The sequence below is a fragment of the Heloderma suspectum genome, chromosome 2 (genome assembly GCF_057233095.1).
Source record: "Heloderma suspectum isolate Gila_16-S chromosome 2, 16-S_ref, whole genome shotgun sequence".
In the NCBI taxonomy this organism is placed as follows: Eukaryota; Metazoa; Chordata; class Lepidosauria; order Squamata; family Helodermatidae; genus Heloderma; species Heloderma suspectum.
Genome location: NC_139459.1, coordinates 111,298,301 through 111,325,567, shown reverse-complemented (window position 1 = coordinate 111,325,567; position 27,267 = coordinate 111,298,301). Strand labels below are relative to the sequence as shown.

The following is a 27,267-nucleotide window of genomic DNA, read 5'->3' as shown; positions in this document are numbered from 1 at the left end:
TCGCATTCCCCCTGTCCCTCTCCCGGCAGAGGTCATCCCACAGGGTGACCAAGGCAGTTTCCGTTCCAAAACCAGGCCTGAAGCCTGATTGAAATGGATCTAGATAATCCGTTTCATTCAACAGTGCCTGGAGCTGTCCTGCAACCACCCGCTCAAGCACCTTGCCCAGGAAGGGGATGTTGGCCACTGGCCTATAAATGTTAACATCCTCCGGGTCCAGGTTAGGCTTTTTCAGGAGTGGTCTGATTACCACCTCTTTTAAAGCTGTTGGCACCACTCCCTCTCTCAAGGAAGAATTTACAACCTCCTGGACCCAGCCAGACATCCCCTCCTTGTTTGATTGAATAAGCCATGAAGGTCAAGGGTCAAGCACACAAGTGGTCGATTGGACTTGGCCACATCCTCAGGCCTCAGTAACTGAAACTCATCCAATAAAACTGGACCAGACGGTGCTCTGAACGCCTCTACCAATGCAACTGTAAATTCTGAACGCCTCTACCAATGCAACTGCATTGATCAGGAAATGCAAATATTTATAATGACTGAAGAAGGAAATGCATGAATAGTAAACACCATATACTCACTGGTTAGGCAAGCCACAGAGATTTTTGGATGAATGTTTTGGGGTCCCCTCCCCCTCCAATACTTGTAGACAGGCAATTTCCCATGCCAGCATAGCCATTCTTATTTCTAGCTTTGATCTGCATCTTAATTATGAAGCCAGCATGTTGGAAGAGTAATATTGCTATAGTTTTGGAATGCCATCACCTTCTCAAGAGCTTTGCCAAGAAAAAAAGCCTGGAAACTGTGTACTAGTAGTTGGTGAGGCTGTTGGCATTGAAAGTTGGTTTCTCTATGTTTGGCCAGACTATTGCATTCTTTAGGGTGTCTGGTAATTTGCCTTCTTAACTTAGGAGAAAAGCAATACTCTGTGCCAAACAGGAACATTAACTAAAGTTGCTAGGTTTTTTTTTATAATTTATTCCTAAAAACACACTGAGTGTATTGATTATATGAGTACAGCTCTTACTTAGTAGTAGTAGTGCACAGTGGGTATAAGCATAAAATGTTTCTTGACGAGTACTGGCAGAATTTTTTTCCACTGCATTTCATCCTGAAAACTTTAGACTTGAGATGCTATGGAATGCTGCATATCAGGTTGCCATCTTCTTCTTTTTAATATATAATACTGAAACACTGACTTTAACAGCCACATGAGAAGCAATTTTTCCCCAGCTTGGACATGCAGTGAAGGTAAGGGCTACAGTGTTATGCTACTGTAAAAGGCATAGATTTCTGCCAATGGGAGGGAAATGATATGAGTGCTCAGGACCTTGCAGTTACCAAGAAAAGAAAATGAGGTTGCGGCGGGGGGGGGGGGGGACAGAGAGAGAGAGAGAGAAACTAGGTGTGCTTCTAAACAGAAAGATTTACAAGTATCAGGTATGCTGAATCAGCACATCTGACACAGATTGACATTGGCCCTATTAGCCCAAACTGATTGGTGTGGCTGGCACAGCAAGTTCTGTTCCTAAACCCCATGTTAGATGGTAGCTCTTACTAGAGAGGTTCCTTTCTCCCTCTTATTTGATGCTACTAGTGCTCTGGGAAACGGGATTCTAATTGTCCTTTCAGATCAGTCTGAGGACAATAAAAATTGCCAGGCGAAGGAAAAAGAAGTGGCCAGCACTGTTAGTAAAACTGAAAGCATGAGCAATAAAAGAAAACCTGGTATTTTAACTATTTTTTTTCTTAAGAGTAGTGGGTTCCTTAAAGTACTACTTTGGTTTTATCAACTACAGGCTGAGAAAGATCATTGTATTTAATTTAACCCTGTTCTGGATTACGTATTAGTTAATATTAGTGTGGCAGAGAGACTGTGTGGCTTCCTGTAATATAAAATATATAGAGAGAACATAATAGTTTCTGGAAATGTAGGAATAGCTTGCTATTCCCTTGCTTTCCTTTCAAAGCATCCAAAAGGAGAGAGTAGCGGAATTAAATTTTAAGCATATCAAAAGGTTCCAGGAGAGTTTTCTATCCAGTTTCATCTCCTAATTAAGAATTCTGGTTAAACAAAACAAACGAACTGGCAATCCTTAGCCTTAGATTAGCCTTCCCAAACCTGGGGGGTGATCCACGAGCGATTTCCTGCGGGTTGGCTACATTTGATGGTTGTAAAACCAGTTTTTTCCAAACTACTTTTAGTCCGATTGTTTTCCTTAAGTCGGGTTCTCCGCACTTTTGTTGTTGTGTGCCCCAACCCCTGCATTTACTTTGGGTCTGCTAGCCCTGCCCAGGGGTGTGCCTTTCACCGTGACCCTGGTCAAGGGGTGTTTCCCAGCCCTGTGTTTCCCAGCACAAACCTATGTGTGTCTACTCAAAAGTAAATCCCATTGTGGTCAATGAGGCTTATTCCCTAAATGCGCATTCCCAAAGTTATGTGGGATTTCCATCAATCGAAATAGTGCATTTAGGAGGCTTAAAGCACTAACTAGACCCACGGTAAATCGTTCAAGCATTTAAAGGGTTAAAGGCTGACTGCAGTAACTCCCTATCTTGCTATCTTGCTTCTCAGTAAAGCCCCATGTCAATGCTGCATTTCTTTGATGTTTTGTTTATTGTTATTAGGAAGTTGTTAATACACAGCTTTGATCCTTAGCTTTGCAACATGGAAGTTCAGGGGGAAGGAGAAAAGGGTAGAGAAGGCTGGTTAGAAGCAATAATGTAGTAGTAGCAGAGGGGAGCCTGGACCGGGGGGGGGGGGAGCCTCTCTCATTAGTTGAGCAACCCTTGCCAGTCTGATGATGTTCAGTTCCAGTGCCCCCACCCCACCTGGAAGAATGTTCCTGTCAAGTGGATTATAAAGGTGCAGTGCACTCGTTCACGGGTCCCTGCTGTACCAAAGGATTACCCGGATTCCTTGAAATATCTGGGTAATCCTCCAATCCTTTTCCCTCCATTGTCATGGAGATCTCCCCTGGTATCCTCCAAGATGTGTTGGACTATTATGGATGTATTTATTTATTATTACATTTCTATACTGCCCAATATCTGGATGGTTCACAATAGTTAAAACCATAAAATGTAACAAAAGACTGTATAAAACTAACTCCTATCATCCCCAGCCAGGCCAGCCAAACAAATCTGGAAGATACCAGGTTGGGGAAGGCTGCCTTAGATAATATCTTGGCTACTAGATAATATCTTGTATTATTGCTTGACTGAGGTTAAGAAGGAGATATGAGAGGAGCAGCATAATCCTGTGGCCTTAAAGGACTCCCTGTCTTTTAATTTTGGTTACAAGATTGACTCCAAGAAAACCACCCAGTGGTGTCTCCCTCATCTGACAGCAGAAGAGAGAATAAAATAACACTCACTCCCTCAAAACAGTTTATGAATGAGAATATCTCCCCTGACTGTGGATCCCAAGAATCTATCATAATACTTCTGTGGACAGCAACACTGGAAGAGCTACATTCCTTGGGCTATTACATGCATGTTATGTAATAATTTCCTGTTAGCTATTTAAAAGGGTTGGTGAAGAATTTTAAAATTTAATCTGTAATATACAGCTCCAGAGTTAATCTGTATATAGTAGCAGGTAGACTTTGTTTTTACATCTCTCCTGAGAATATAATCAGTAGTTTTCCTTGAGTTGCCTGTGATTCTGAGCAGTATCCAATGGTACTCCTACACAGAGTAGACCCATAGGGCCTAGTCTAGGTAGGACTACCATTGGTACATATGGATACATTATTTTATTGCACTGTAGCTTGCAGTCATATGGGTAACCCGCATAATAGGAATGGAAGAAAAGATTCAGACTAAAACTAGCTCTTTTGATTCCTGCTTAAACATGAAGTGATGAATATAATCCTGGAAATGGGAAATGGCTATGGTAATGAACCCATGGAACAAATGGATCACAACCTGTTTGCCTGCAGTTTTGTCATTTGAGTGCTATCTTGATCCATTTTGAGATAAGCCCAAATAGATTTAGCCATATACATACTCTATGTCCGGCTATAAAAAAGTAAGCTGTGATGGATTCTGAAAGTGATGGTTCTCCCTCCAAGTCTGTCAGTATTGAAAGAATATCCCAGAAGTTTCTTAGTCATATTTAGTTGAATATGGTGTCAGTTAAAGCATTTTGTTATTTTTTTTTTAAGTACCTTTCAACACTTTGGATTCCTTTTATGATATTTGGAGTTTCAGTTACTCTGGCTATTCTATATGGATTTTTTTGTTTCTTTAATATTATTTTATTAAATTACATGTTTATAATATTTAAATTATATGTTTATAATATTATCAATGTGTATATAGAAATATTACAACTTTTCAATCAGATGTAACCAAACTCTCCGCTGTACATACTGAGTCTTAAAACAGAATCACTCTTACATGCGTAATTGCATGCAAGGTTCCATCATTTCCTGTAATCAGGGTTCGACAATCTTGTTCACCCATCTTGCTGTGGCAAGAGGTCAGCCAGGCTCTGGTGAGCAAGACCAGCCTGTGGCTTCATAGAGCTAAAGCTGGGGAGAGATGATTCCCACCTTTTCTGCAGTCTCTACCATTGGCAGAAGCCTATTTGTTTTAGCTTTGAGCTTTCTGGGTGCAAGTAGAGAGCCACAAAAGCTTCTGCCTCTCTTCTCTTGCTTTGAACCTGAGCGGAGTAGTGTAGATTTGTCTCTGCACCTTCTGGGGGGTCGGGGTCGGGAGTTGGAGCTCCAACAACCTGGCAGAAGCAGAGAATGTCCATATACCTCCAATGCCCCTCACCAGCTCTGAGCAGGAGAGAGATGGTGGAGGCTTGTCTTTGCCCGCCAGAGGTTGGAGCTCCAGCCACCCAACAGGTGCAGAGGTAGTGAAAGCCCACGCAACCCCACTACCTATCACTGGCCCTGAGCAGGAAAAAGATGGTGGAGGTACAGAGGACTGTCTCTTCACCTAATAAGGGGTTGGAGCGCCAACCACCCAGCTGGAACAGTGAAAGCCAGCTTGCCTCATCACTCCTCAATTGCTCTGAGCAGGAGAGGACGGTAGAGGTGTGTAGTCTCCGCACCTGCAGGATCCTTGGAGCTCCAACTGCCTGGCAGGGGCAGAAAGTATCTGCATGACTCTGCTGGCTCTGATTTGGTGAGGAGCTTCTGTTTTTCCCTGATCCCATGCAACATTTTAAAGATGCCCCTTGTGGCAGGGGGATGTCCTAGCCACAACACATTTTTGGACTGACACCAAGGCCACTCAAACTTTGTCATCCCTCCTGCCTGAAACTGTTTAGCTTGTTAATGTACTTCTAAAGTTTACTAGTGTCCGTGGCCCATAAACTAGGTGGGGAACCTTTTGGGGGTTGGATAGCTCTCCTGGGCTGGATGATGTCAGGGGGTAGGGCCCCATCCGTGACATCAGGGTGGGCACCCACTTCCTGATGTTGTCAGGACCCTGGCTGAAGCACTGGCTGGAACTTCTATGTCTGGTCCCTGGTTGGAGAGCCTGCTTTGCTCCACATGGGCTTTTCCTATCTGGGGAAAGCCCAGGAGGAGAAAGCTAGCTCCCAGTCCAAGATGCCAGCTGAAGGAACCAGGGCTCAGTCACTCTCTCGCCCCCTCTCCCTTCTGAGTAGGTTGGGGCTTTGGGGAGGGGTCTTACCTGAGGCCCCATGGGCTGGAGATTCCCCATACGTTCCATAAACCAACTCCTGTCTATCAGTATATTGCTATCATGCAAGATTAATGCAAAAAGCGTTCCCCCCTAGAGATTCTTTTACACAGCCTTGAGAATACCAGCCTCTGTGGTTTTTGTTTGGTTTTGTGCCAGTATTTATGTTTAAAAGCAGTTCTCTGGCTCTCACTGTTGAAGAGAATAGCTTGAAAACTTAAACCAGAAGTCTAATAATTTTGAATGGCATACTTAGCTGTCTGTGACTCAGCCAGCGATAAGAACAATCCATGTTTCCCAAGGATTGTTTCCTGAAAGCAAAATGTCACAGTAAGCAGTGATTTCACGACCACAGCCACACTAGTCATGGTTGCTTCACAAACCATTGCATCCCTCAAGCCATGATAAATTTGTAAGACAGATTTTGGTGCTAAAACATACTGCCCGGGCCATCTGATTAATATATGGATCAACACTTTCTGAAGCAGTAAGAAAGAGAAACCTCTTTTAGGGGAACTGCAAACCTTTAGTATGACTTTCAGAAAGGGAAGCATCCAGGTTCTCTGGACCTATTTTTAAAAACCTTGGTGAAAAGGTGTTAAATATGTATGTTCCCCATTCTTTTTTGTTCATTACCTCATATTGCTGCAGGGTAATAACTGATGGCAATGCTCCATATTCAATTATAGACTGAGCTTTTTCCTGGAATTATTGCAGCATATTTGGAATTTGTTGTTCTTCAATTAGAATTGATGGGCAGATACTACACTTTACTAGACCCTTCATGAGAATTTATTATAAACAATAAAATATGGTCACATTAGGGAACCCAGTTTCATAATGCAGCTGTATGACTTGATTTTATTGTCTGTTGCAAGTAGATTGTAAGTACTAGAGCACCATTATAAGTGATGCAACAATACACCCAGGATTGTGCCACTATCCTGTCCTAACACCAAGCAGAGTTATTTTTTACCACCCTCCTTGCCTTGTGCCCTCAGCAGTTTCCTACTGAGTCTGAAACACAAAAATTAAAACCCTTGATAGTTACTACTGGCACCATGTCTACTGTTCAAGCCATTGAAGATGCCTCAGATTCTCTTACTAACCCTGCCCCCCCCATATTTATCAGTAATGTATGTATAGCAAAATGGTTAATATAGCTAGGCGTAACATTACAGATAAAGAGGAAATCATTTATTTTTAAGGAGCTCAGGATCATATAGCATTTCACAACATAAAGGAATAGATACATTTCAAAATGTAACTGAAAATCAGACTTCCTATTCCTAGGATGGAAAAAGGCAAAATACTTTACATGCATTCTAGAAGTTAAAAGCCAGTTTTTCAAGGACATAGAACATTGGCTACCAACCTTCATTATGGCCCAACACAAGTTCTGTCAGAGAAAATCAAGAGCACAGAGGAGAAAATTCAGTCTTCCTCTAGCTGGAACTGAAACCCTAACCAAAACTGGAAATCTTCCTTGAATTTCCCAGGTCCAACCCCTTAAATCAGTGAAATCAGAAAAGCTTTATTAGTGGACAGTTAGGCCATCTACCCCTAGGATATGTATCAGTGGACAGCTGACATGTTCTTGGAGAGGTTGTAAAAGGGGGTACTTGAAAAAAGCATAAATGACAGCATACACACACACTAGAGTTTGGGGAAATGTCTCCTTAGCAGCAGACTGGAGAATCCATGTAACACTTATTGACAAGGGCTGATCAGGAAAAAGGTGTGAACAGCCTCCCTGCTGTTTGTGGCAGTCAGGAACACCAAAGGAAATTAAACATACACACATACTTGCAGACAGGCTGTCTAAAATTGGGTATGGAGCTTAGGAAAAATGGAATCTGGTAAAATTAAGTTTAACCAACACCTCAGAATCAGGCTAATGTGGATTGCATTAGTCACAGCAAAGCCTTACACAAACCAGATGTTAGTGGAATGGAGTTCTGTTAGACTCAGGAAGGAAAGGAAAGCTTCAGACAGCTTAAGAATAGAATCTTGACTTCATGCATGTGCTGGTGCAGCAGCAGCCCTCTGTGAGAATCTGTAGGGTCAGGCTATGAGCCATATAATAAGGTAAGGTTAACTATCTGAAAATCTAGTCATTGGTGAAGTATGTTGTATCTAATTCTAATTGTGGGCCAGGCTGATCTTCCCTTGGTGGTGGTCTTGCTTAAATAGGCGTGGTGCACCTACCTGATGTTAAAAACCAGAGTGTCCTTCCTCTCACTTCTTCTGACCCAGGGCAGTTGACACAGAATTCTTTCTGGCAGGGATAGGGAAAGCAAATTTCCTGCATCAGCTTTTACTCTAGCCAGTGACTGGGGCCAGATTTGTCTTCTCCTTACTATGGCGTTCTTCCTGGAAAGGAGGGGGTACAACCTCCCACTTGTTCCTCTAGCAAATGACAGAGGTCTGAGTGCCATCATTCTCACGCTAATGTATTCATTTATCTGTTTGAATTTGTGGTCTGCCCTGTGCGGGAGCCTTGGGATGTGTACGAAGTTACTAAAACTAAAGTAATATAGATCAGCAGGCTAATGGGAAAGGTTTCACTTTTTCTCCCTTTGAGGTGCAGAGCTGATGATTGACCAATCCTTTTTGACCAGTCAGATGCCCAATTCTAGAAATTATATAAGGTAGAATCTAGAGATGTAAAATTTCCAGAAATTTTGAAGTCATGGAAAAAACCATGGTTTTCGGGGGGGGGGAGAGGTGTTCTGGAAAAAAAATAGAAATTTTGGGAAGAATTGAAAAAGAAGCAATACTTATTTTTTAAGCACTCTTTACAGATCTAAAGTCACTTTGTTGCTTTAGGACAGCCTTCCCCAACCTCGTGCCCTTCAGATATTTTGGACTTCAGCTCCCGCCTCAGGCAGGATGGCCAATAATCTGGAATGCTGGCCATTGTAGTCCAAAACATCTGTAGAGCACCAGGTTGAGGAAGACTGCTTTAGGAATGTAAAACAGCCTTTATGTTCCTGAAGTTATATAGGAGCAAAATATAGTTTTGCTCATAAAATTATCATTATATTTGAAAACGTTAAAAAGTGAACTCAGTAAATTTGAGCTTATTGTCTGAATAAACAATACTTTTAGAATTTAATATTCCAAACACGATTAATGTTATGAGTAAACATAGTTATACATAACATATTTTAGATTCCTAGTTTATTTCTGACCAGAGGGAACTTCACAAGTAGTCCCTGAAACATCTGAATTATCCTAGAAACCAGAAGAACCAGGAAGAACTGGAGGCAGAGCAAGACAAGTCCAGAAACACAGGACTGTGTAGAACAAAACCCAAACTGTTAAAAATGTACACTTTCTTTCATATTATGATATGGCGACTCTATTCACATGTTGGTAAACTGAGCATGACTTGGAGCATCCCTAAATGTCTATCAGTAAAAGATACATGGAATCAATAATTTAATAAGAAGTGGAATATATAACTATGCTGAGAATCTTACAGAGAAGATTAAAAAACATTTTCCCCCATGGCTTCATTATTTCCAGACATTTTACATCGCTAGTCTTTCTATAAAAGTCTTCTTATTACATAGTTTTTAGACATAGTTTGGATGGGAGTAAAAGGCTTGATAACAATATATACACACCTTTTCTTAAATTCTAAAAGAAAATATTTCATAATCCAAAGCTGTTCATTTTTTTCCAATTTTTCAGAAAAAAACAAAAACAGCCCTCTGAAAAAATGGGAATATTTTTTCTGATTTTTTCCGGTTTTCTTCCAAGCCTTCACACCTCTAGTAGAATCTAAGCATAGTTTGATTACTTCTTTCTTTGATTAGCTCCTTATCAGTTCCATAAGATTTGTGTAGTGTTGAGAGCTAGTCTACATACCTAAAGATGGTGTTCCATGATATTAGAAGGCAATTTCAGATATTGGAATGAGAGAATAAACAATATACATGTACATAATTATTTACATAAAAGTATAATTAAATTGAAATATGCTTACTAAATATTTGTAACTACTAGAGCATGGAGTATTACGTATTTAACTGGAAAACCAAATCTTTTAACACAAGTAATTGCAGTGATTAAGTATTCTGAAGAACTGGGCCTTGGAAACGTGAAATATTTTATATCATAAACTTTCAAGACTTGCAGTTAGTTATTTGGTACATGTTTGAATAGAAGAAAATTATTTCTTAACCACTAGCATTCCTGTTTGAAAGTCAATATAGCCTTCAGGTACTTCTTTTCACAAGCTGTGTTATGACAACTTGCTCCAAACCTGTCTCTTAGAGACGGGTGCACACAGGACTTGGGTCTTTGCCCAGTATTCACAATGACACTAGTCTCATAATTGTAGTATTAAAATAGGGGTTTTCACACCTCCTTAAAAAAGAATGCAATTAACCTCTCTCGGCTCTTTGCTCTATAGATATAGAAGCATCTCATTTGATTGACCCTCTCATTATAACAAATTGCATTGTTCAGATTTTTGCAGGCAGATTCTTTTCCTCCACCAGATTTTAAAGTTAGCAGTGATAATAATTAGTGAATTATACTATTCCACATGACATTATCTATTGAGCAAAATGAGGCTTTAGTCAATGACACTGCATATTAGGTTTAAATACCAAAGAATCTGACCATCAGACTGGAGCAATTTAGAAATAAATACCAAGCGGTTTTATTTAAATGTCTTATAAGTTAATGTAGAGATGACTTAACTTAAAACCACCATGCGGTACGGCAAAATGTATTTCTTTTCCCTTGTACGCAGTGTAATCTGAGATAAAAATGAAATGCTGGTCTCAAAAGAGGTCAGCACCCAAAGGCGAACCATGCCATAACACATACATACTTAACAACTGCTTTTCATTTTCAGAATTTAAGCAAGAGCATTTGACTGCTTATCTTTTATTGCCTTACACTAAATTACAGCAGATTACAAATATAAAATGTTTTCCTACCACACAGTTGGAAGTCAAGTACACAGTCATGGTGGATTTACTGACTAGATATCATCACCAAATTCTCTTGGTGCTAGATCATATTGTGTTTACTTTCCTGTACTCAAAGGCACCTTTGGAATCAAACTTGTGTTGTAGAACAAAGTACTTGGGATGATGTATAATGTAGCACACTACCAGCTATACCAACTATTTCATACTGTGTTATTCTAGTTTAAACTCTTGTTTAATATTTTTAATTTAATGTATGAATGAATGTGTTTCCAAATATACTAATTGCATTTTCATTGCTTTTTATTCTAGTGTATCTTGAGGATAGTTTTGTAAAATCCGGAGTCTTCAATGTATCAGAACTGGTGCGGGTGTCCAGAAGTAAGATTTTTCTTATTCAAAAAGTATCACATATATCTAGAAATCTAAAAAGTGTTAACCAAGCAAAGACAAATATTAAAATGTGAAGTCAACCCAACTCTGGACATATATTCATGACCCCCCCCCCCAGTCTGGTTGCTTAAATAGGATATATTAACAAAAAGTTATCTACTCCTTTATGAGGGACATGGTTTTGTACAAAACTGTGGTTGTGGGCCAACATAGTTCAGTATATGTGCAGTTGGATTTGGCTGGGGAAAACCCTAAAACTGAAATCAAGAAAGTTCACTGAGGGTGCAATCCTATGCATGTTCAGGCAGAAATAACAAATCGTATAACTCCCAGCCTCCCTAGCTGACAAGAGGGAGTCTGGGAGTTGGACTTATTTCTGTCTAAACATGCATAGGATCGTGCCCAGAATGGCTTTGAGCAGAGTTCTAACTTCATTATTCATTTTCTAGACTTGTTATATGTGCATCATCTATATTGAATAAAGTTAGGTTATCCTAGGATCCCATAAAATAATGTCCACAAAATATGTTACAGTTATAGCTGTCATTGTATGCACACTTAGTTGAGAGTAAGTACCACCGAATTTAGTGAAAGGGCATTGTAAGTTTGTAGTTTAAGTACTAATATTGCAGGCCTACAACCGAAACTATCGGCTATGATTAATAAGTATCAGGTAGAGCTATTTATACAATTTCATTCCCTTCAAAGATTTACATACCAAACTCCATTGATATATTTGAGATATCAAGAACTTTTTAATAATGTATAGGAATTAGTTAACCCAAGGAATAAGTTGCTTTATGGTAGCAAGAAATTAATGTGAGAAATAGGATATTTAATTTAAACAGAATAGTTAACAAATACATTAGAAGTATTTCTTAGTCTGCCACCAGATTAGTATCTACAGTTAATATTATTCAGTGCTGATGTTGATGTTTTGATGTTGCTGTGCTGTGCTGTGCTGTGCTGTGCTGTGCAACTTGTTGGGTTACATACTGTTTCTACAGCTGAAATGGATGGCTTCTATTGGGCAGCCTTACCAATATTGTATCCTGAGGGCACAATCCTATGCATGTTTAGACAGAAAAATGTCCTACAGCTCCCAGCATGGCTGGCTGGGGCATGCTGGGAGTTGTGAGACTCTCTTCTGTCTAAATATGCATAGGACTGCACCCTTAAATGAAATCTCCATATGTACTAGATAAGTGGTTCTGCTTTGGGACAAGATCTTGATGCCCATAATGTTCTTTGCAACCATGATTCTTTGTGTGAAAGTTGTTAGTCAAGCATACTTGGTTGTATAATAGACAATAGCCAACCAATTACAACTTTTTTACCCACCAGCGTAGCTTCCCATATTTGGGTAATTCCCTGAACTAGGATGATTCACCGTATTATAAAAGACTATTGCATATACTTGTTTTATTGGGTGATATGTGTAGTTATTGCTTGAATAGCAAACTGTGCAAACTCACCTTTAGTCTCGTTCCAAGGAGTATTTTTAAACATATGAGCAAAATTAGTAATGTATATGGCATTACAGTTTGATGTGAAACAATTAAGATGTAAACATTTTCCCCTTTCGAAATAGCAAGTAAATAACAAGCATATAGTTATGTTGTATTTATATATCAACCCATTATTTTATTGTTGCCTACAGAATAAATAGGTGAATATAGAACTTTATTATAAATAGTAATTTACAAGATACGTATTGTACTTATGACAGTAATTATCTGTTAGATAGCTTCTGTAAAATATGTGACAAAACTGGGCATGGAACTAGTTAATAGTGTAACTGTCTAGTGCTTCTAGGTAGTACCTAATTTGTCTTTGAAGTTATGCAATAAAGAGAACTAATTTATTCTTGCTTTTCATTAGACAAAAACATTTAGCGAACTTTATTTAATGTTGTGCCTATTTTAGCATTAAAAAGGCTATTTAAAGGGTGGGTTTGACTATGTTTATGCTGTGTTCTTTAGCGCCTATAACACAGGGAGCTGGTGTAAACTTCCCCATTGGAGAACTTCCAAGTCAACCCTACTATCATGACATGAACTCCGGTGTAAACTTACAGAGATCACTATCTTCCCCACCAACCAGGTGAATTTATTATACAAAATCTAGGGATTTATATTTGAATAAAACACTTGTTACATAAAGTATCTGGTGATTATGTAGCTCAGCAATAATGTAAATGGTATGAATTTTCTGTGCAACTCTTAGGCTGCAATCCTATGCCCACTTACCTGAGAGTAAGCTCCACTGAACTCAATGGGGCTTACTTCTGAGTAGACATGTATAGGATTGCGTTGTTACTGTATATGCAGTGTAACGGCTGTATGTCTTATGATTAAAGTTGTTATAAATATTTGTTAGTGTTGATGATAAAAAGAGAAAATTGAGTAGATATGGTGATATCTTTTATGAGATCAACATCTTTCACTGAAATAGAATAGAAGTTTTCAAGTGTCAAGCCGTGTAATCAAAATAATCAACATATCCACATAATTGGCAAAATGGCAACCAGGAATCTGGTAATGCAAGAAATGGAAGATCCTGGTTCTTCTGAGAATCTATATATGTTGGTGCTAATTTATTTTATTCATCACATTTATGTACCACCTTTCCTCCAAGGAGCAAAGACAATATGTACTGTTCCTCCCCATTTTTATCCTCACAATAACTCTGTGAGGTATGTTAGGGTGAGAGGTAGTGACTGGCCCAAGGTCACCCAGTGAGCTTCATGGCTAAGTGGGGATTTACATTGTGTCTCTCCAACCGTAATCTGATGCTTGCACCACTACACTACACTGACTTAGACAAAGGTGGGGCCCGAGAACCAAATTGCCACCTTGAAAACCTTCCAGGGCCACATGCCAGCAGTGCACATGGCCAGAGCCCAAAGTGGGCAAGTCCACCCCGCTCTCACTCACACACAGAATTCATACACACACATGCACACCATTCATATAATTCACACACACAATTTATATCCTCAACCTCAATGTAGCATGTGAACAATAGGTTTTTGGACATGATTCTGGTTTAGCTTGGGTTTGGTATATGTATCTCTGGATTAAAGCAGTTGTGTGTTCTTTTAAAAATGCACATAAACACTGTTAAAATAAATACTGCTTTTTGTATATTCACAGTAAGAGACCCAAAACGATATCCATAGATGAGAATATGGAACCAAGCCCAACAGGGGACTTTTATCCATCCCCAAATTCACCAGCTGCTGGAAGTAGGACATGGCATGAAAGAGATCAAGGTGAGTAAATCCATATTATTTAAGAGGGGTTCACAGTGCATTCCTATCTGTGTCTACTCATAAATAAGCTCCTTTGAGTTCAGTGGGGTTTACTCCAAGGTAAGTGTATATATGATTGCAGCCTTAGACTTGTTACTATTTCTGTAACTTGCTTTAAAATTATGAATACGTTGATGCAGTTTGAAATAGAGAAGTAAAAACAAAATATACTACGAGGTTAAAATATTTTCCTGGAGTTTTCAAACCTTGCAAAGTAACATTCCAAATTAGTCATTAATCTCATCCCTATTACCATAGTTTTTATACCCAGATGTTGGGTTTATGCATACCAAGCCCTTTACCAAAACACTGGTTATCATTGAAACTAAACACATCCAATTAGAGAGCCACAAAAGCTATCACTTTAATTATCTGATTCACTGGCTGGCAGAATCTAGAAACAACAGTAAATAATTGAATACATTATTGGACTTTCACCACATATTTTATAAGAAGGTGAAAAAACTTGCCATCGTTTTTCCAGCCTTGTTCCTGTCTATTAGCTGTAGCCTGACATGAAACATTAATGCAGTAAATTTTTTCATGACATGGAGATCCAATGATGATGTCATCTGCTTTATATTTTCATGTTGGCTTGCTAATAAACACCCAGAAGCAGGTCCAAAAAAAAGGTGATAAGTTTAACCTGGATTATTTGTACTCATGTTTTATGCCCATGGACTTTGTGAACTTTGCAGTTTGCTTAGTTCTCAAATTATGTACATTTATGAACATGCACTTTTACCCTCTGTCAGTCCAATAACTGCCACCCTTTCCTTAGACATTCTTAGCAAATGATCTTGCTGCTCAATGTCCTTGCATGTGTACAGATATAATTGAAGCTGTTTATCTTTTAAATTAATATGTTTTATTCATTCTATCAACTAGTTCATATGCACTTTTATTTCAGAAATACCTGAAATATAAATGGAAAACTTGAATACATCAGTGCTTTAAATCAATTCACCATTTTACAAAGATAGCTAGGAATTTAGCTGAGAACATACCTTTGTATCAATAGCGGCTAAGTGACAATAGTAATAAGGGTCAAAATGTCATTCTATTATGTTGGATATCTATGGCATGACTCAGCACTTTTAAATAACATTAATTTCAGTAAGCAAATTAAGCACATACAATCAATAGAAATTAGAATTTCTTAGTTTTGGCTGGATTGTACGCATTATTTTATTTCTAGTTTAAATTTATCATGTTTTAGCACAGTGTCCATGGAACTTTATGCCTTTTTGCTAGTTTAAAGATCTGGTGTGTTACAGAAAAGTTCATCAGTTACTAGAACGTGTTTTCTCTTTTAAAAGGATCTCACTTTTTCTTAACCTAGAGAGAGTTATCCATTCTCAGAAGGAGCTGCTTACCTTTCCTCTCATACATTTATCTCACAATCAGTTATCCAGTCCCTCAGTTGTAATTAATAAGACTATTGCTAGCTTATACAGCAACATGAATAACCCATATGACGCAATCACATTTGTTTCACATTTATATTAGTCATGAGTTTCTGCCTAATTTCCTCCTAATGTAACATTCAGAGTATTGTTTTTGTGGCTTGTGTAGTTCTTTAAATGGAGCATTATTTAAACTATACAGAGCAGTTGTGGTGCCAACTATAGAAGTCCATGCTTAGTTTTTCCCTGATATCTATATTTCTCAGTCCCTTTGTACCATAGTTAGTGTCCCCCTTTCTCTCCCTATATGTTCTTCTTACAGAATGTTTGAACAACTTTTTATTTGGGTCCGTTTTCACATTCATCCCACTTACCCCAAAATATCAGTGTATAATGTATTTTTTTTCATTTTGTGCTGAACAATGAAGTGTGCGACATTTATTTAGTTACATCTTTTTCTACAAAAATTGCAAGCACAAGAATACTAGGCTTGCCCACCCACCCCCGATCATCCATGTGTGGTTGGTTTTATTGTTATGAACATTCTTTGGGGCTGTACATACAATACTCTTTACACACACCCCCTTTTCACCTCTACAAGGAGTACGATCAAGAGTGATCCTTAACCCACATACTAGTTTTCTGTGCCTCCTCCACTATGTGTAGAAGTGATTGCCTATACCAGAAACCCCCAGAACTATTTGAAGGGCGGTCTTCCTTACCTAGATATTGAATGGTTTGAGAGAGTACTTTCCATCCCGGGGTTAGAGGCAGTCCTGTGTTCATGTTTGTACAATCAGTTCTACACGTGGTGAGGGGAGTGGGGAGAAAGTACACACACGCTCAAGGTCTTTTCCCGGGGGAGGGGGGGCTGTAACATCTCAACAAGCCCTCTATTTTGCTGTCAAGGTTTTTTGTTACCAATTTAATGAAAGTGACTTAATTATTAAAACTAAATCCATGTATAGGGAAGGACAATCTTAAGTTCCTTGTCAAGGTGGTCTCTGCATAGTTCTTGTTGTGGAGTTCTGTGGTGCTTAAGCTTTGGTGACCTTCAGTTAAGAAGAAAAAATGTGTCTGAATGCATTCATGAGCATAGTAGAATAGGCCATTTAAGGCACATGGAGTTATAGAGGCAGATAGTTTCTCTGTTTTTTCCTCTGTTAATTAGGCAATTTCAAGTATAGACACATCTTCTTTGTTTAGGATTTTAGTTCCTTTATTTTGCTTTTTTAAGTGTAGCCTTTCTGACTGATATAATAAGTATTAGCTTATAGTAATGGAAGTGTTTGTGCTGTTGCATAGATAATTTGGGGTGGTGTTAGGTTGATTATTTTTGCATTGGTATACACTGTGCATGGTTACTGAATTTATTCCTTTTCTATATCTTTCGTTTAGTTTTAAGTGATTTTCTCATGCTACTTTGTCTTTCTTAGACCTAAATGCATATGGTTTTTGTTGATGTGCTTCAACAATGAGTACATCCTACATTGTTATTTAGACTGCCAGGCTAGTGTATCCTGAATGTCCAAGCACATGTCTCTCCAGCTTTCTTAGAACAAAGGTCATTGGGGGCTAGACAGCATGATTTATCTTTCAGAGAAAACATTGTGCTGTATTATCAGAATAGGCTTTTCTGGGTCTCCTGAAGTTCAGAGGAAGATATCTTTGTTGCCATGATCAGACACATTTGAGGTCTGATTTAGTGGCAACTTCAGCACCAACAAATATGGCTTTGATGTTCTGAGTTGGTAAGTACCAAGGGACCTGACACAATTTGTTCCCAGGGATCATCATGTCTCCAAGGGATCTTCTTAAGAGCTATGCATCTTTCATTTTCAAGCTCTTCTCAGATTCAGAGTTACTGGAATTTGTGGAGGCTTTGGTTCTGCTTTCCTCTAATCTCAGACATAAGGGTAGGAAGAAGCTGCGATTGCGAAGGGTCTCCATGCGAGAGGACTTGGTACCATCACAAAGGAGAAAGAAGACACACTATTGACCAAATTGCTGCTTTCATAAGATTCTGAGGCTAGTGGCAGAAGATGAGGTCATTTGTAACCTCAGTTCCCATCATCCAGTGCCATAAGAATATGGTCATGCAGTAATGGCAGGCACAGCTTTTCTAGAAGGTTCCTGAAGCTCAGCAGCACCTGAGATCTTTGCTCCACAAGTATGAATATGCAGAACCACAGTTATTGGTAAGTAATTCTCTTTTTAAGATTGATGACAATTTTATCACAATTTGAGAAAAGAGGGCATCTCGTGGATTAAAAAATGTCTCATCTTTGTAGAGGAGAAGATTATCCTTATATATACTAATAGTAATCTCAATTTTCCAAGTCCTTATATAGCCAAAATAGCACCATCCATGCACAAAAAGGAAGTAATAGCAGATTTGGGGGAATCCCAAGGTTTGCAGAAGTACACAAAAAACTAGGAAAAAAAAAAACCATACCTGGGGGAGGGGGGGCAAAAGAGCCAAATGAGAATTGAGTATGGTTAGTGGACACAGATTGCTGATTGAGCAGGGAAGGAAACCCAGGATGGGACAGGGAATGAGATGTATCCTGGAAACAGGAGCAGTCCACACTGCCACATTTTGTTGCAACCACCACTTGTTTAATAAAAGCCATGATACTTCTTCTAGGCATACCTGTGTAAAAAAGCAGATGGCATTTTCTCTTTTAATTCATTTAGTGTAAACCCCCTATTTACTAATTTAGCTAATTTGCAAACTAATTTGAAATAATGTATATAAGTATATGGTGTGGGCATAATAGTCACTTACAGTGCAATCTTGTCCATGTTAGTCAGAAGTAAATACCACTGTGTTCAATGGAGCTTACTGCTAGGAAAGTGTGCATACGATTGTAGCCTTAATCATATTTTGGGAGGAAGCTCAATGTATATGGATTCTTTATTTAGTAGGTAGTTGCAGTCTATTTAGTAGGTAGGGATTGTGCAAATCCATAAAAAAGAGTTCAGATTTTGTAAGTTAAACTCCAAAGCACAATAATTTCATAGTAATAGACACTGATCTTGACAACCTTGAGAGTAGAGTTGTTTTTGCCCATGAGCTGCCTTTCGTGGGTTTGAGACAATTGTGTCTCTTTGAGACAAAAGTGCAGTTAATACCATCTGTCAAAGCATGATACTCATTTTGGCCAGGATCCCAGAATCTGCTTGGGGGAGTAGTGAGGTTTCTGAAGCCCTATATTAAGGTTCCTGGAGTTTCAGATTAGGAATTCTGGCATCCAGACCCAAGCATATTATTCTCTGCACCACCATGGTAGCTTGCCAGAAAAAAAGGGAATGTCAGACCAGCTTTGTGCTCCACTTAAGGACCACCAATGCAACTCGTCACTAAGTGATATTGCAGCTTTGAATTCAGCAGTTGTCAGTTGACATAAATGGACCAATAGAATGCCATGTGGTCCTATAAAGCCTCAAGCCCCGCTCCCTAGAGGAATCTATGAAAGCTCTGCAGTCTGGATGGGGAACCTCTGCAGGGTGGACTAGGCCTGTCGGTCAGAGGTTCACCTCCCATGCCTCAGGGTCTGGCCAGCCTTGTGAATCTAAGTAACATGTCATTTTAATAAAAACTAAGCTGTTCTCAGACTATCCATATCTGCTTCTTCAGTGTTTGCTTTGCTCCTGACAGCCAGCCTTGACACTCTGCCTTCTAATAGCACAGCACCCCCTTAAATACAGAGACATTTTGGGTGGCCATCAACACAGAGCGGGGAACTGCAACTAGCGAACAAAGGGGAAGCCCTTATGAATGCAAAATATTTGCTTGTAGCTGAGGAGTTATTTGGATCCTGGTCTTTCTCCATAACCATACTCAAAGCTATGAAGTGATAATAAAACAGAATGGTCAGTCATGCTTAATATTAGTCCTCAATGTAGCATTTCTTTTCCATTCTTATCCAGCTTCATGTAATAATGAAATGATATATGATGTTGCTTATATGATTATAGGAACTGATTTGAATTATTTTTTGAAAATAACAATTGCCTTGATAGGAAAAGGGAATAATTTAGGATCCACACATTGCTGTGCAGGGGTCCTTTAAAAAACACTGACATGGCTTGTAACTGATACAGTTTTTTAAAAAAAATCCTCCATACCTTAAAAAAAAAAAAAAAGCAAACTACTTTAATTTATTTCTGTGAAACAGCAGGGTTTCTCTTGAACAATTCAACAGTTTAAACTTGCTATAAGAGTTAAACTGGGAAAACATATTTGCCCAAGAGTAAAAAGTAATAGTGTGATGTTTTTAGTTAACTACAGGAAATGTGTTATTTTAATATTGCATATTCTAGAACATTTAAGACAGATAGAGATTTATTTGGAATTGTACATTAGTGTGTACAATTAAATACATTTTAATTTTACAGTTTCTTCATCATGTTCAGTTTCCTATGGCTCTCCTGCATTCAAGAGCAACAAACAGTTACAGCCACAGCTTACCATTAAAACAGAAGCTCTTGGATCCCCTTCACCTGTTCTTCACCTCCCCCCTGCTGGACCTCCTTTTGATGAGGAACAAGTATCCTCTCCTGGATATCCTCCTTCTGGACCTTTGCCATCTTTTGCTATCTCCCCATCTTCTGGACTTGCTTTTCCTGGAATTCCTTTAATTACGGGGCCATCTCCTGATGGATCTTTTCTCATTAGGCCATCATCTCATAGCTTTTCTAAAATGGATGTCTTAATTTCAGAACTAAGAGAATTAAAAGAGGAGGTAGGTAGTGCTGTTCAGGAATTGAAAACCATAACTGGTCAGCTAGGCCACTTGCTGGCCTACACAGGACAGAACTCAAAAGTAATTCCTAAGGCGCCTCCTCAGGTTTAAGCTGCATTTATCACAGAGAAGCAGTTTCCATCTTGCCAATGCATTTATTATGTAAGGGTTATCCTATTGAATACCCATTAAATTGTGTTACTATGTATTCATCTCTATCAAAAGCATGACCAAAAGCTTATTTTAGAAGAGTAATACGTCTATATTCTGCTAGCAATTTGTTGTACTGTTGTAAATATTTAATACTTCACAATATATGTTAATAAATGTATACATGCCTTATACATCAGCCTTTACTGTGTTTTTATTTGAAGTATATTCAGAAACTGACACCCACAAAAAAGCTGTTTTTCTGTTTATCCATCAATATTCCTAAGATCAGTGGAGACTGGTGATTCTGATTTCAATGGGGCTGTGAATCCATAACCGGCCAGAACTCTGAAGGAGCTATCCAAAGTGCTGAACTCTATCCCCAAAACGAGTTTAGCATCTTGGATAGCTCCTTTAGAGTTATGACTGGTTCTGACTAAAATCCAGAAAGGATTTAGACCCCCACCAAAATTGGAGCCACCAGCCTCCACAAGTTGTCCACTCCTGATTTAAAAGGTGGATAAAATACTCCATTTTTAAAGAATCCTCAAAGTAGATCTATGCATTTCCTAGAAGTAGGAATACAGAAAGTGAACATGGGGAGCAGCTTCAGTACATAGCTGCACTTCTGATTTACCATTCAAAGTAGGACTTGAGGATCTCACCCAGAGTGAGATCTGTGAGCCCTAGAAGACTTCTGGAGATCATGTATCACAGGGAAGTAAGATCCAGCTGTCCCACATTGCACACTACATCATCAGTAGGGAAAGAAAAAGCACAGGTTATTTGCACTTATAGGAACACAAAAACAGAAGTGTTAGAACTTCTGTCAATTGCTGTCCTTCCAGTGTTGGAGTATATGTCTTTTGGCTATCAAGAGAGTGCACAGGCGATCTGAGAAGTCACATACTGCTGGAATAGCTCAGTAATATATTCACATCAGGAGAAGTCTCAATGACCAATTTAATGTAGATACAAGCCCCAGTACTTAAAGAGACTGAGGCAAGCCTTAAGGCGCAATCCTATGCATGCTTAGACAGAGAAAAGGCTTACAACTCCCAGCATGCTGGGAGTTGTAGGCCTTTTCTCTGTTGAAACATGCATAGGATTTTGCCCTTAGATAGCCTGGTTCTGCTTTGTGTTTAAGGCAATGTGTGTTCCTGGATTCAGCTGGAAGGCATTGTAAACACTTCCCATTCTGTCTCATAACACACTGACTCGGTTCGCACAATGTGCCAGCCTCACCATGTGTTATTTAACCCACAGTTAGCTGCAGTGCATGCTGCTACCATTATGAATATGCAGCCCCTAATGGGTTTGTGGTGTGTTCTCCAAACCTGGCCACCATGGATTATTGGAGGGTTAAACCCTTGTATAACCCTACTACAGATGGATGGTTAAGTAACTCACCATGAGCCCGGCGTATCATGCGAACTGGCCCATTATCTCATATTTTTTGTGACAGGTTACAAATTTAAAAGTAAAATTGTTCATATTCAAAGAAAACAGCCTTTCAGCTTCTCTTACCTGTCCCATGTCTTTACTGATTAGTGGTGAAACAGGTAAGGTTTCCCAGGTATTGGTGGATTATAAGGAGGTAAATCTAGTTGTTCCTAACTCTTTACTTAAGACATGGTTAATCCTTCTTTTTAAAATATATCAGAATCTATGGCTTGGATCCTAGCTACACATCTGTGAATAGAAGGAGTGCTTCTATTCACGGATGGGACCGAGATCCAGTGGAGGATCCTGCTGGCAGAAGGGGGAAGACAACCTTCACTGATTTCCCCCTCTCCCTGCAGTCTCCCCACTGTCTCAGAGCAGATTTTCAGGGGCTGAAGGGAGAATTGGTAGCACTTGCTCACCCTTGTACTGCTGGAAGTGTCCATGAGCAGAACTCCGCTCAGGGGATGCTCCCACCAGCGGAAGTAAACTCAGGATCCTGGCCATTATGTACTAAACAAGGTAACTTATACCAAGTCAAGCCAGTGGTTCATCTAGCTAGTTTACTGTTGTCTACTGAGACTGGCAATGGCTCCCTAGGGTCTCAGGCAGAGGTCTTTCCCAGCTCTGTTTCCTGTAAGCCAAATGAAACATGACATGAGAGATCTGTGATCTGGATCTCTTGTGTTCTGCTGGTTTTTTAAATTTTTTAAATTTTACTATGGGTATCTGTAATTTTTTCCGGTGAAGCGAATAGCAGTTTCCAGGGAAGGACAGCTGGTTTAGATGGAGGAAATGGCAGGGGAGGAGAGGGATCAATTCCCCTCTCCCAGCACTTCTCTGATATTCAGAGCAGCCACGTGGGGCTGCTAATCTGTAGAAAACAAAACAAAAACAGAAGATGTTGATTATGAATCTCACAGGTCACATCTAGTGACCTGGGGAACCTTTAACTGCATTTGCTGGGGGTTGAACATAGGGCCTTCAACATGCAAAATATGTGCTGCCACTGAGCTATAATTCTCTGCTGTTACAAATCATAAAATCATTCTAAATTTGTTTCCCAATTTTTGAACACAAATCTGTCTTGATTTTGTACTACTTGTTTCTTCAAAAACATGGAGTTACTACTAAATGGAGTTACAACTAAATGGGCCTTGAGTAATTTTCCTGATCACTCAGGGTAGTCAAACAAACTCACTGTTTATTCCCAGGGGGCAAATACCTTTGGGCTTAAAAACAACGTACATTATCTGATTTAGCCAAAGCGTATTCATTTCAAATATTCAGATATCTTTGCTCTCAGTAATATAAGTCCAATTAAAATCTGGACTTTTCCCCATGTTCTTTGTCTGCTACTGTAATTACCCTGATCTACAACTATTTTAAACAACTTAAAGTAGTTGACCCAACTCTAATGATTTTCCATAAATAATGTTTCTTTTATAACTTCTACTTTTTTGTCTAAATCTATACATATAAGACTTTTTCTACAAATAGAATTATTAGTGTGGTAATAAAAATAAAAAATTGTGGCCAAAGCCCAAAAAAGAAATAGGCCTCTTTAACCCCATTCATTTCAGTGGGCTTAAGTGTGCCTAACTGAATTGAATTTGAACCTGTGTATAAATACGGTCTTTTAAAATTCAGTGTCTCAGTAGTGATGCCTTAAAATGCATCTTTAAGCTGTAATCCTATGCACAGTTACCTAGAAGTACATCCCATTTAACTCAGTGGACATACATGTGAGTCTTGCACAAAGTCCTGAGTGGGAAATACTTTGCAGTCTTTATAATTCATATCAACAAGACTAAAATATATACTGATTTCACTTTATTGATTTTGTATTGTAGAAGAACATTTCCTAGGGTAAAAATCCAACATAAATCCTACTTGGAGTAGATCCAGTGAAATGAATGGGACTTAAGTTAGTCATGACTAACGTAAGTTGCGGTCATTTCAGTGGGTCTACTCTAGGTAGGACATATGTTGGATTCTGCCCTTAGATTCCTAGGATTTATTAAATAAAAATGCTGCAATTTGCAGGCTATTGTTGTTGTTGTTGTTGTTGTTTTACCTTAGAAGCATATTAAAGAAAGAACAAACCTTAGTGATAAACCAGTTATTGATGACAAATAACATATTATCCAGTATCAAGTGCAATATGTTTGGCTTTTACAACTGAATTTTCTCACAGCCACCAAGGTTTTGTTTTTTTGTTTTTAAAGTTCTGTCTCTGTTGCTTATGAAAGTATTTGAAGAAATGACCTAGATGATGTGGGGGTTGGACCCGATGGCCTTGTAGGCCCCTTCCAACCTTACTATTCTATGATTCTATTCTATGATGTAATCCATATTTCTGAAGTTTATAAATCTAATAGCTCACTGTTAGTATTTGGTAGGATTTTGTAATCAGATGTTCTTACATTGCAGAATGATGTTACTAGTACAGTTGTATTATACAGTCCGAAGACATTTATCAAGCAAATTGATCCTTTCCTTTCTGTTCTCATATTTACTGAACACTGGAAAAGAGCCCATCACTATGATGGGCAGGATGAGGAGAGGGCAGAGGGAAGGCCTACATATTACAAGGACCCCTTGGAACTGTGATACATCTGTGTGGACTATGGGCATCGATGTACATTGTTTGAACTAAGGGGCCTTTTTAGCAGACTGTTGTTTTCATCCAGATATTAGGGGAAAACTTTTAGGTCCACCTTGCAGCATATATGAAATAAAATTAACACTAGGAACACTGGTGGACTAAGCCTGTCCCCCATGTTTGACAAAGTGTGACTTAACTTTGTCTCCCATGCATAAGCTCTATACTATGAACTCCCCCATTGTATTATTCAGAAAAGTATGGTAATCTATATCCCAGACACATACAGAGATGAACTCTGTTACTGTCCATAGTTTGGGAAAATCATCTCCTGACAACTCAGGAGTGCCTAGGCATGGTGTGAAAATGCTAAAATCCAGCCCTATTTGGGCAGACTTCAGTTCCCTGGGTACACACCATCACGGGGTAATTTTCCACCTAGAGGATTTTGCATGCAAGTTAAGATTTTTTTCAGATAGATATATAGGTGCACATGGGCACATATACATATACGTGTGTGAGAGAGGTGGCGGGGGGGGGGGGAAGAAGGATTGATCCCTTCCTGATTATTTCGGATAGGGCAAACTAAAAAAGGAGTAGATATTTCAGCCAAGGTGGTATTTCCTGAAACATTCCCTGTTGCGAAACAAAAGAACTGTTTAACACTGCATGCTCAGGTGTTCACAAGGAAAGTGAAACGAAATGGAGAGGTATTCTGCTTGCATGAGAACATGCACAACCTCTTGTGCAAATGGGGACAGAAGAACTGCTACAGAATGTGCCTATTATACCAGTTACTAGTACAGCACTAGTGCAGTTACTAGTGCTATACACCTTCTGCTTATGGTTCTTTTGATCCAACGTGTTTCTTTTTGAGCCCAGTGTTCCTTGCAAAGAAAGAATTATCTCAATTAAGTAGTATGAAGCAATGACTAAATGAAGATGGATCTGGGATTTAAGTTGGGCTGGGTGAAATAAATGCAAAACTATTTGTTTTACGTCTGTGCTCCTATCTCTTGGCGGTTCTCCTGTAGCTTCATAGGAAAGGGAACATGTTGAGTTGCTGTCTGTGAAAGCTGAGCAGGTGTCCAATGTAGACAGGTGGATCCTTGAACTGTGCCTCGCTCACAAGTTGACTCCAGTAAAGTTCCATTAACAGGTGGCTTGCTGATTGGGGTGCCATGTGACATTTATCGAGGGAGCTACTTGGATGGCAGGCTGCTTCATACAGAGGCAGAGGGTCTTTGCTTTTGATGAGGAAATTGCTGAAACTCATGTCTCATTAGTGTTTCCTAAGGTTCTTTGGAAGCAAACAACAGTTTAATTAAAGTCTGACGTAAACACATTTCTGCACATTTTCCCTGCAGCATTTTATCACATTAGAATTGATCAAAATAGTTGCCTTGGGCTGTCTTGAACAGATATACATCTGGAGCACCATTTGTGCAAGCTGCCGTTGAGCAGGCTACATACGCTATGCTTCACAGCAACTCTCTTTTTTGCCTTCCTTTGTAGATGGAATTACCTTGTTGGGAAATGAGTTGATCTAACTCCCCCCCCCCAATTTGCATACGCCTTTATCTCTTTGATGTGCTTTAAAATTTATAATATAACATAGCCCAGACATGCATATTCCTTACCTTTATACTGTTATGCAAAAATAACTTCAAGCTTTTAACTTAGCCAAGGCTTTGCTTAATTTCCCCCCACAATTTTATCCAGGGATATGTTTGGATATTATCTGTTCTCTATTACTATAGTACTTATAACAGTTTGGTGTGAGCTGGAGATTTCAGCACTTAAAATTCCTTATATGAACATTAAATATTCAAGAACAATGAAACACAAATAGGTCTCACTCATAAATGCTGTTTTCATTCTCTGGTCTTGAAAGAATTACATGTTATATTCTCTTTCAGTCATTTATCATTATCAGTATTGATAATATGTCATGATAATATCTTCAAAGATGTAGATGACTAAATTATATTTTAACTGACTATTAAAATGATGTGACAAGAAATTTTTAAAAAGATTGACAATGCCTAGATTGTTGATAATTGTGATTTATAGAACATTAGCACATTTTGCTGTATTAGAGAACACCAAGTACTGAAGGGTCACATCTGAGAGTTGTTTTTAATGAAATCAGACAACTCTTTAAAGTTAGTACCACACCTTTATCTTACTGAATTTATCAACTTGGCCAAGAGACCAGTACAGTCCTTTCGGTAACCTATACAAAAGGTTTTTGTTCTGTTTTGCTGTACACTGTGTCTGTTGTTCTGCTGTGCATAGAAGATAAATACTCCATTATGATGTCAGTGCATACTAGGGACACCAGAGAAATCATTTGAATTACTTCACAATAATAAGGACATTGGAAGCTTCTGTGACTGTTTCAGCCATTTGATCTTTGTTGCTCCAAGTTCTTCATATATTGTTGATCCAATGAATTCCATATTTCATTGTGTTTTGTTGGAAACGTAATATTTATTTCTTAAAATATGTAGCCCCTGTGTAGGTGTTTGAGTGATGTATGTTGGGTTGTATTAAGCAGAAAAAACTGGTTTACAATAATGGCTGCCATTGG

General features: G+C 38.9%; 1 protein-coding gene across 11 annotated transcripts in view; it reads left to right on the top strand.

Moving 5' to 3' along the window:
- Positions 1 to 27,267, top strand: part of NFIB (nuclear factor I B) — a 278,915-nt gene that overhangs the window by 184,165 nt on the left and 67,483 nt on the right. For all 11 annotated transcript variants that reach the window (XM_084834517.1, XM_084834520.1, XM_084834526.1 and 8 more), the window contains 3 exons: positions 10,929 to 10,997; positions 12,992 to 13,112; positions 14,165 to 14,283. In XM_084834517.1, coding sequence (XP_084690643.1) covers positions 10,929 to 10,997; positions 12,992 to 13,112; positions 14,165 to 14,283 — 309 coding nt within the window. The remainder of the gene's footprint in view (positions 1 to 10,928; positions 10,998 to 12,991; positions 13,113 to 14,164; positions 14,284 to 27,267) is intronic.